This window comes from Xiphophorus couchianus, chromosome 6, assembly GCF_001444195.1.
Source record: "Xiphophorus couchianus chromosome 6, X_couchianus-1.0, whole genome shotgun sequence".
In the NCBI taxonomy this organism is placed as follows: Eukaryota; Metazoa; Chordata; class Actinopteri; order Cyprinodontiformes; family Poeciliidae; genus Xiphophorus; species Xiphophorus couchianus.
Genome location: NC_040233.1, coordinates 17,613,498 through 17,623,713, shown reverse-complemented (window position 1 = coordinate 17,623,713; position 10,216 = coordinate 17,613,498). Strand labels below are relative to the sequence as shown.

The following is a 10,216-nucleotide window of genomic DNA, read 5'->3' as shown; positions in this document are numbered from 1 at the left end:
TGCAGATCATGCCTTGTGAAGCAAATTTCATATTGCTTCACAATATGAAATTTGTAGTTTATCCTTAGAGTGGTGTGTCAATGACCATCTGGACATTTGTCAGGAGACGATTGTAATTCTGAAAGATATAACATGTCATAATCATGTCATAACATTTCAGGATTAAATGTCCTTTTTATTGATCTTAATTAAAATTCTAATAATCTACAAAGAAAATACAGGATTCTAGGTTTTTATTAGCTGTGAACTGTAATCATCACAAATAAGAGAAACATACACTTGCAATATATCACTTTGTGTCCAGTTAATCTGTATAATAGATCCCTTTTTGAATGACTCAAAGGTTTTAAGTTGTTGATGTTGTCTATTACTCTGAAAAATATTATTCCAGCAACCACCCATGTGTAAGTCAGGCAAACTCATTGCATGCAGGCCTGTGATAACGTCACAATGTGATGATATAGTGGTGTTATCTGGCACAAGCCTGAAATGCATTGCAGCTGAATGGACCTCTGCACTGCAGGGAGACAAATGGATCTCAAGTGACCCAATGTTTTGTACAACTGAGTAAATATGTGTTTTATTTTCATGCGAGTGCTGTACTTTAACTTATATGGGGAAAGCATCATTACTCAGTAGATGGAGCAGGTTTTGTACTGTGTGGAGAGTAAATTTTAGAGGCACTTGGAGAATCCAACCAACTCTGTCTCTCTTTGTGAGCCTAAAAACACACACACTCTTCATGACTGAATGACTGACCTGTCCTGGCGAAGGAAAAGATATCAAAATGCTCACCAGAGCCGGTTTATCATCCCTCTCTTTTTGACTGCCAAATAATTATTTTATAACCACTGATGCATGGCATGAATCTCAGGTATGAAGGAAAGAGAGGGACAGCATGGGAGGGAGCATCTGTTATTAATGGGGTGTGCTACCTGGGGGCATGATTAGGCGTGACACCAGGGCTGGTTGGGTTCTCTGGAAACTCCTGGAATAGACATGATGAAAAGAAAGATGGGTGAGGGTGATTTAAATGAAAATAAAAAAAAAAACAATGTAAATGTTATAAAGTAAACTTTGAGGAGAAACTGCATTACAGGGTCTCCACAAACTAAATTTAAAGCTCTTTATTTTATGAAAGACTGGTTATTAACATCCAGATGTTCTGATGATCAATGGGGGTAATGAGAGTTCAGAATAAAACATCCATCCATCCATCCATCGGTCACCGACTAAGCAAGGAAGCCCAGACCCCAGCCACCTGGGCCAACTCCTCCAGGGGAATCCCAAGGTGTTCCCAGGCCAGCTGGAAAACATAGTCTCTCCAGCATGTCCTGGGTTTTCCTCTGGGTCTCCTGTTGGTGGGACGTGCCCGCAGCACCTCACCAGGGGATGCTCCATGAGGCATCCTAACCAAATACCCGAGCCACCTCAACTGGCTTGGGCAGTTGAGGTGAAGAGGAGAAACTGCTGCTTCTCATCTAAGGGTGGAGGAGCAGCAGCTCTTCTCTAATTCCCTCTCGGATGACTGAGCTTTTCACCCTACCTCTCAGGGAGAGCGCAGACACCCTGTAATTGAAACTAATTTTGGCTGCTTGTATTCTCAATTTCATTCTTTTGATCACTACCTAAGCTTGTGACCGTAGATGAAGATAGGAACGTAGATAGGTCAGTGAAACAAGAGCGTTGCCTTGTGGTTCTGCTCTCTCTTAACCATGATAGACTGGTACAGCGCTCGTTTTATTGCAGACGATGTACCAATCTGCTTATCAATCTCCTGCAACATTTTCCCTCATTCATTTATGAGATGGCAAAACAAAATCCAATTGGAGATAAAATACTTTCTGCTTAGGTAGTGTAAATGGTGATATGACAATGGAATTGTAAAAACAGACAGTGCAAATGTTTGGACACTCCTTGGCCCAATTTTTGCATGCCACAGTGTTGGACAGAAAAAAATATGATAGCGATTTCTTGCAAGGTGACCACATGACATACATGCCTTGCAAAATATTAAACACCTTTGGCCTTTCTCAAAATTTCTCATGTCACAATCACAAATTTCAGCATACATGATTGGGATGGGGAAATTCAGTCTCTATATGTGTAAAGCTGTTAGAGACAAACCCCCAAAGTCTGAAGGTGGTACCTACAGGGAATGGTGGTTGTGCAAATTATTAACTCAGGGGACTAAACACAAAATGCATGCCACCCTTTTCAACTTTTTATTTGTAAAAGAAATGAAAACATCCTTATGTCATTTCCTTCTGTTTATCAGTTACTTACTACTATGTGTTAATCTGTCACATGTACTTCTCATAAAATGCATTGTAATTTGTGGTTGTAACATGACAAAATGTGCAAAGCATAAAGGGTCTGAATACTTTTTCAAGGTAGCTAAACACAAAAGATAAACAGTTTAAAAAGCAATTAGAGGGCAGTAAGCAAATGCTCCCTCCCCCACAGGAGAAATCCAATAAATTCAAACTTAAACAAATTTCTTCTTTAGTGTACTGGCTCATGCCCATTATATAAACACCATCTTCACTCTGTCGAAACACAATAAACATTTTTTATACACACTTCTCACACACTTCAGTTCTGAACCCTAGCCAACCAAGCATGCACAAGCTAAAATTCCTCATGCAGAAAATGAAAAAAGGTTGGACACAACTTATTTTCCGTGCCGTGTTTCTTGGTTCCTAAATGTGACACGCATTGCATTTTCAGTGTTCTGAAAACTGTTTGCCTAATGGGCAGCGGAATAAACTCAGGGACAAAAAATTGTCACTTGTAAATAAAGTTTAATGAAATTACCTTAATTACAATGACACTGAAATACAATAACATTTTTAGCTTCGATAAGGCTGAGCTTTTTCTGAAATGCTCGAAATATTTGTTGAATATATACTGTATATATATACTGTATATCTAGATGATGTTTTTCTGCTATCAATCATGAGGTTGGTGGAGGTTCCCCTGGATACTGCATGGTACATTTGGCCTCCACAAAATTCTGTGATTTAAAAAAAATCTTCCCCATTGCTCAAATGAGATAGTTGGCTTCATTGACTCTGAAAACAACACTAACATAAAAGGTCAATAAAATCTTCAAATCTATTTTAATAGCTTCCTCTCTGCCTTCTTGGATGTGAATCTGTTCTAATGTTCCTGCCATATTACAGGGAAGCAAGAATGTTTTTCACCTCTAAATAAACTTAAATTGCATATTTATCAACACAGGAATACGGACATAAAAAAATTACTAGTGCCAAAGGAATTGGTGTGAAACTAATTGTGACAAGAACCATAAACTCTCTGTGATAATAAGAGGCCATATGCAATGAAAATTGCTTAAGTGATTGCTGGTAGAGCCATTGAATTGCACTTTTAGAAATTATTAAAGGGATAATCCATGACTTTTGAAGTGAGGTTATGCTGAGAGGTTTAAGCAGTAACTACCTTAACAATAGTTTATACCTCTTTTGGTACCTTAATTTAGTACAGTGCCAGATTAGTTAGGCTAAAACTAACAGGATCCAAGCAGGAATACCAATACTGAGGCAGTAGGTCACTATTTATCTTTCTGTACAAAACTCATGCTAAGACAACATATAAGGCATTTCTGGTCAAAATTACAATCAGTAAATTAGCTTTTTCTTGAACATCTTTAAAATTTGTGTTTTTTAAACCACTTATATCACATCAGAAAATTTTGCTTTACATGTTCTGTTCTCATCTTTTACTTCACACAGATCACTGGTAGCGTACTCTTCCATGACTCCGTAACCACTGCAAAGAATAACTGGTTTTTGTGGGAAAGAATATCTACAGTAATGCCATGCATTCTTTGTGAGTTATGAGAGTTGTCCACTGCTGGTAAGATATTTGCATGCGTATTACTTTTTAACGTCTGAAGAAATAATTCATAGGTAACTCTTAGATGCATAGTTGCTGAAAAACAAGTCTGAATTGTAATGATTAAATTATAAAACATACACCATCTCTGTAACATGAACTGAGTGAGTGAGATTACAGAATTATTACTATTACTTTTATCATTATTGGTTTGCTGATTTAAGAAGTCACTGAAATATGAGAGGAGGATTTTTTTGCTGATTAAAAGGCTTCCATTTGACTGAATTCTCACATTTTACAATTCAAATGATTGTCTTTTGTGGAAAAATACTAATATTTGTATATATTTTTGTTGTCTTTTGAGGGTTGACTGTTATTTCCTGCAAACATTTTTTTCACCAAGAAAGATACTTTTTTCAAACATTTGCCAGCAACAAAGCTTTTTAGCTTCTTTCCACACACAAAAAAACAAAAAACAAAACTATATTATTAAAATTAATATAGATGCAGCTATGTGAATTTGAGTGGGTTAGTATGTTTTCTAAAAAAAATAAAAATAAAAATAAAAATAGAAAAACATACTATTTCTCCCAGATGTTCATGATGTCATTTGATGAGGTTTAGTCTTTTCTGACTGTGTGACACTTTTTTAGTGTTTTAAATGTGAGTAGACATTTTGTTGTTCTTTAGCTCATTCAGTGATATGTGACCTTTATTTCATTCAGACACCTGCATTCAGAGAGAACAAGAAAAAGTAATTACCAGATTGTCGCTCTGACAACGCTGCGGCCGTTTCTTGCGCACAAAGTAACCCAGAACCTTATCCTTAAACACCTAAAAGAAGGCACAATAAAACATTATTCACAAGACTTAATGACATTCAATATCTGTGAAAAGATTATTTCTGCAATCCCACGAAGATTGAAAAAGATGAACACTGCAGTTCCCAGAAAATACAGCTGCTGCTGAAGAAATGTCACATTTAGCAAGTTGTGTTTACATTTCAGGTTGCTTTTTTGCAGCAAGGCTTAAAGCAACTGGATCTCATTATATTCTAAAAAAAAAATATTGTTGAAACCATGTGTTTCTTGGGCGCAAATGTGATTCATTTGTCAGTTGAATTCATATTATAAAACTGGTTTGATTTTGTCCATATAGGTTTTGAAGTTGGCCAAGGAGGTTCCTTGAAGTCTATCTATAAAACGCCTGGTTTATGTTCAGTTGATATTTTTAAAATGTCTTATTCTATTAAAATAATAACAGAATCCTTGGTTGTAGTTTTTTTGCAGTCTGTGTTTTTAGCTGCATCTGTTATTGGATCTTTCATGTCTTCCTTCTCATTTTTGCCAGTCAGTTCAGTTATTACATTGGTTATTTCTTCATTGGACTGCCTCATGAAGTTTCCACATTTGCATTAAAAGTTCAGCATATTTGTGACACTTGAGATATAGCCTTAAGAGGCAATAAGGAGCAAGAAGCAATTAAGACATTGCAGTTTTAATCTAAGCATATAAAAAGCTCAACTGTAATCACAAAAGAAAAAAATCTTTTTGCTGCCACAGTATCCTCATTTTATTTAATCATGCATTCATTTTGTTCATATAGCTTGTGGGTAAAAAGTTTATTTTACAAAACTTTGTGCTAGTTCAAATCAAAGAAAAAAATGATGCAATGTAGACTGAAGTCTGGGATTTTGCTTTATAATGAACTTTATAATGCATTACGAAATAAGTTCCATAAATGCACGTTTGAAGCTTTATACAGTGATGATTTGGGAAAAATATGAGGATCCTGGTCTGTTTTCACCTATGTAGCAATCACTTGAGAAATGGCTTTGGCTTAAATTCACCTTGAAATATTTAATATTTACTGTATATCAAACTGATAGTCTTATACTCCATCCTCACAGTTTTGCAAACCATAAGCACCAAACTTCACAGTGGCTCTTTTGTATCATGTTCTAAATTGTTAACACAAACCTATTCTATTCTATGCTGTTATATTTCTTCTCCACTTCTCATGTGGACAATTTCCTGCTGTCACATGTGCAAACAGCAGTTGCATGTTTTCCTTCAGTTCCCACTTTTTCAAGCATAAAGATGGCCTTAGATAACAACTACAAGGTCTATAAAATGAAAAACTGAAGGTTTCACAATATGGTTCTAGAAGGCAGCGACATATTCAGCAGATGACTTAGCATCAGAAATAAATAAAAAGCATTCGGTGCATCAAAAAAGTATTCCCACTCTTTAAATGTTTAACAAATCAAAATCTGAACACTTATAAAGTATGCATTTATGTTCCCTGAAACCACCAAAAATAATCTAATGCAGTCCAGTCAAATGTCCCCTTATTAATAAATATACTTCATAATGTATGGTCAGTATCAATCCAGATGTTCTGTGAAGGTTTTAGAGGTTTGCTTGAAATCATCAATGAAAAGTCTGAATAAAAATAATAAAGCTATATGAGAAGCTAAAAGAAGGTTTAGGTTATAAAAAATCAGCCTAAGCTTTGAACATATCATAGAGAACATTTCAATTATCTCAGAAGGGATAGATCGACAGTTCCAGTGGGAGAAACTGTTGAAAACTCTAAGTCACACTCTGAACAGATTTGGCCTTAATGGAAGAGTGGTAAGAAGAAAATTATTTTTTAGAAAGTTGTGAGAAGTAGCATGTACAATTTCTGTTACAGAGAATCAAAAATACAGAAGATGATGATGTGGTCAGGTGAGCATTATAAGAGATGGAAAACTGCAGAGCTCATCACCCTGAACACACAATCCTAAAGGGTGGTGTTGGCAGCATTATGCAAGGATGATGAGTTTCTTCATGAGGGACATATAATCTATTGAGATTTAAGGGGTAGATGTATGGAACTAAATACAGGACAATAAGGGAACCTCTTTAATAGAAAATACTTTAATGGGGCAAAAGGAGAGTGACATTATAGCATCATCTAGAGATACAATGGAATGGTTTAGAACATGTCTTAGATTGACCCATTCAAAGTATAGACATACAGTCAATTGAGAACTTGTCATAAGATTTAAAAATGTATTTTAACAGATGATCCCCATATAATGTGACTGATATTGATGAGTTTTTGTTAAGAAGAATGGGCAAAAGCTTCTGCTTCTATGTAAAAAGTAAATACAGATATAGAAACTTTCTGTTGATATGTCACACAACATCCTATAAAAGCTATTTAAGCTTTTAGTTGTAACAAGAAATGAGGTGGGACATTTTAATTACTGGTGCATTTTCATTCACAAAGCTATTTTTTGGTGAGCTCCCTTCTTTTTTCCTGCCCTGTAAGGATTCTGAGGGACAGCCAATTGGGTGTAAGTATTTGCAGATTAATGAACTGTTAAGGAGTCATAGATATTTAAATATTAAAACGTGTGTTGCATATTTATTTTTTCTGCATGAAACTTTGTAGCGCAGCCAATCTTGGTGAGACTACCTTGTAGATTGTACATTTCAAAGGGATTCTCTAGGTAATATCAAGTCTACATAAAATAAAACAAAAATAATATCACACTGAACCTTTGTTATGATAATAGTTCCAAAATACATGTGAATAAGTAAAAAGGCCAAGTTTTTACCTCGTATAGGTAGTCGAATATTTCCAGTATTGTTAGAACACTGGCTCCAATGAAAAGCCCCATCTGACCTCCAATGTCACCTACAGAGGAAGAGATTAACAGATATAGGCAGGTACACTAATTGAACAATGGTGCATGAAGCCATTCCCAATGCTGTCACATCTAATTCTCTGTATCTCTGTGCAATCTGAACAGAGTTGTCAAAAGTGTCCACGGAGGCCCAGTTTCTCATCAGAACCAGCCCTGCTGTCCTTGGAAGAGCATCAGATTATGAAAATGTGTTCAGCCTATCTGCGAGTTCAAAGAGTAACCCTCAAAGCACCAGGCTCCGATGCACAATGTGAACTTTGCGCCAGGGATCCGCTGAGTGCTGATACCAAAGTCATGCTTTTTTTCTCTGAGAGAATAGTCAACTGTGAGAGTCTTACCAAGAAGCCCTGCAATTTCATAGGCCTTCTTCTGCTCAATTTTCTCATAGTTTAGAGCTTCAAAGAAGATGTCCAACACCAATATATTTTCTCTGTAGAGAGGACAGACAAGAGCATACCCAGCACATATTATATCCTGTGATATATAACATTACATCAGTTTATATCTCACATTTACCTGAGTAAGATTCTTTCATTATTGTTACATTGAAGGTGAACGATGGAGACTTGGCTCAAAATGCATCAGGAAAGAAAAATAGCTGACTACATACTTCACTGATACTACATAATACTTACCCAATATATTGCTCAGTTTTGTTGAATTTCTTAGCCAGATATTTAGCAGATGCCTTACTGGGGATCTTTACCATGGACAGCTCCTTGCCATAGCGAGTCATGTTGCAGGGGGTCTGACAGACACAGTAATCGTTGTCTTTCTCTACCAAAAAGTCTGTGGATGATCAAAGTCATTTACAAATATTGCGATCTATTTGAAAACAAAGCAAAAAAAAAAAAAAAATCAAACAAACCTGCACACAGTAGCTCTTAGTTTGTGCTAAAAATACCACGGCATGTAACAGAAATATACTCGCTGCCATCGTTCACTTTCTATGAAAGCAAATAATGACTGAAGCCATATTACTGGAGAGAAGAGAAGGGGGGAGGGAATAAAACTGGTGCGATTTATTTGAGCTCAGCGAAGCACAGTCACATCGCAAATCTTCATAATGGAATTTTTAAACAATAATTTTATTATTTTGCTTCAGCACTATCTGAGAGGAAAGTAATTTCTGAAGCAACATAAGTACTATCTTAAGCCTGGAATATGCTCATGGCAAACCTCCTGAGCTCTGGGTTTCACACGTTAATGTAAAAAAAAAATACTCATGCTGAACACAGTAAAATGTGCGGGCTTACCTAAAGCTGGGTCAGCACAGTCTTTATATTGCTCAGGTGTGCAAACTGTTGAAGTACCTATTTGGAATAATGTAAACGTGAAGCTCATTACTTATTTAAGCACCACTGGGGGAAGAATTATTTTCACAAGCCAGGCTAAATCTGAATTCATACCGGGCATGTGAACCATTCTGCAGTTGCAGTTCTCCAGCAGGTACCGGGTTTCACAGTCAATGCGGCATGCGGTGATGCTATACGTGGAGAAGAATTCTGAGTCTATCGGTGTGGACTTGCAATCTCCCCAAGGTTGTGGGAGGTACTGAAGCTGAAAGAGCAAACAGCACATGTTTTCCCTCAGTACGTCGGCTCACAGGATTACACCAAACAACAAAAAAGAAACAAAAGCCCAGTGCACAGCCGAATAAGTACAAAAGAGGACGAGCTCACAAAACCCAACACACATACGTACACTGAAAAAACAGATGTCTTTAAATAAAAATGTGCTCTGAGACACAGGAGGCAAAACATTTGCAATCAGAACAGTATTATTGTTCATGTGTCGCAGCAAGCAGACATCATGCAGAACATTACTGATGCAGGTTTGGTTTCTGGGAGGAAACAGAGAACCATGGGATTAGAGACATTCTTAGAAATTGAAACTTGGATAGTTTTGACAGGACACCACAAACTATGGACAGATTTTGTTTCCCTGACAGTAACTTAGTGTTGTTTTTTTTTTTTTTTAATTGCTAAAAACTCAAAACATTTTTTTTTCAAAGTGATAATGGAATAGTATGTGTCTTTTGAGGAGAGAGTAGTTTTAATAGAATTTGGAGTAAGGATGCATAATATCAAAATGTGGAAAATTGAAGTGCTGGGAAAACTTTCTGGATGCACTATAAAATCACATTCAGGTATTGAGTTTTTGATGCTATTGTGGGACAAAATGTGAAAAGGGTTGAGGAATGTTTATACGTTTGCTAGACTCTGTACATTTATGAAACTAAAGAAAACTATAACAGAACAATAGTAATTTTGTTCATATGTATTATTCAGGCTTACAGTTGCAGTGATTTGCTTTATTTATGTTTGCTTCCGTGTGTCTGGAGTCCATTCAGATCTTCTACTTCTATTGTACTGAAAAAAACTGACATCTAATTACCACCAAGATTTTCAGTCTTCTTTTTTTATTGGAGCTAATACCAATTTCATAACAAAGCAATACAAAAAGAAAAAAAATACAAACAAGTTTATGCATATATATATATAATCCAGTTTGCTTTAGGACTTTGTATTTGCAGTAGCTTTTAATTGCAACATGGGACTGACTGGCAATCAGTGCCAAAAGCTTTTTTCCTGGCAAACGTCTCAGAGGAATTGTGTGCTATTGTCACATTAGGGTCAAGTGAAAGTCTAGAAGCTC

At 36.2% G+C, this 10,216-nt stretch overlaps 1 protein-coding gene across 5 annotated transcripts in view; it reads right to left on the bottom strand.

The window, feature by feature from the left end:
- Positions 1-10,216, bottom strand: part of asic1c (acid-sensing (proton-gated) ion channel 1c) — a 102,330-nt gene that overhangs the window by 7,743 nt on the left and 84,371 nt on the right. For 4 of the 5 annotated variants that reach the window (XM_028020478.1, XM_028020477.1, XM_028020474.1 and 1 more), the window contains exons 4-10: positions 8,968-9,118; positions 8,815-8,871; positions 8,194-8,347; positions 7,897-7,988; positions 7,469-7,548; positions 4,621-4,692; positions 936-988 (exon numbers count right to left, since the gene is read on the bottom strand). In XM_028020478.1, the coding sequence (XP_027876279.1) occupies positions 936-988; positions 4,621-4,692; positions 7,469-7,548; positions 7,897-7,988; positions 8,194-8,347; positions 8,815-8,871; positions 8,968-9,118 (659 nt within the window). The remainder of the gene's footprint in view (positions 1-935; positions 989-4,620; positions 4,693-7,468; positions 7,549-7,896; positions 7,989-8,193; positions 8,348-8,814; positions 8,872-8,967; positions 9,119-10,216) is intronic. The other variant, XM_028020476.1, reaches the window with a different exon arrangement.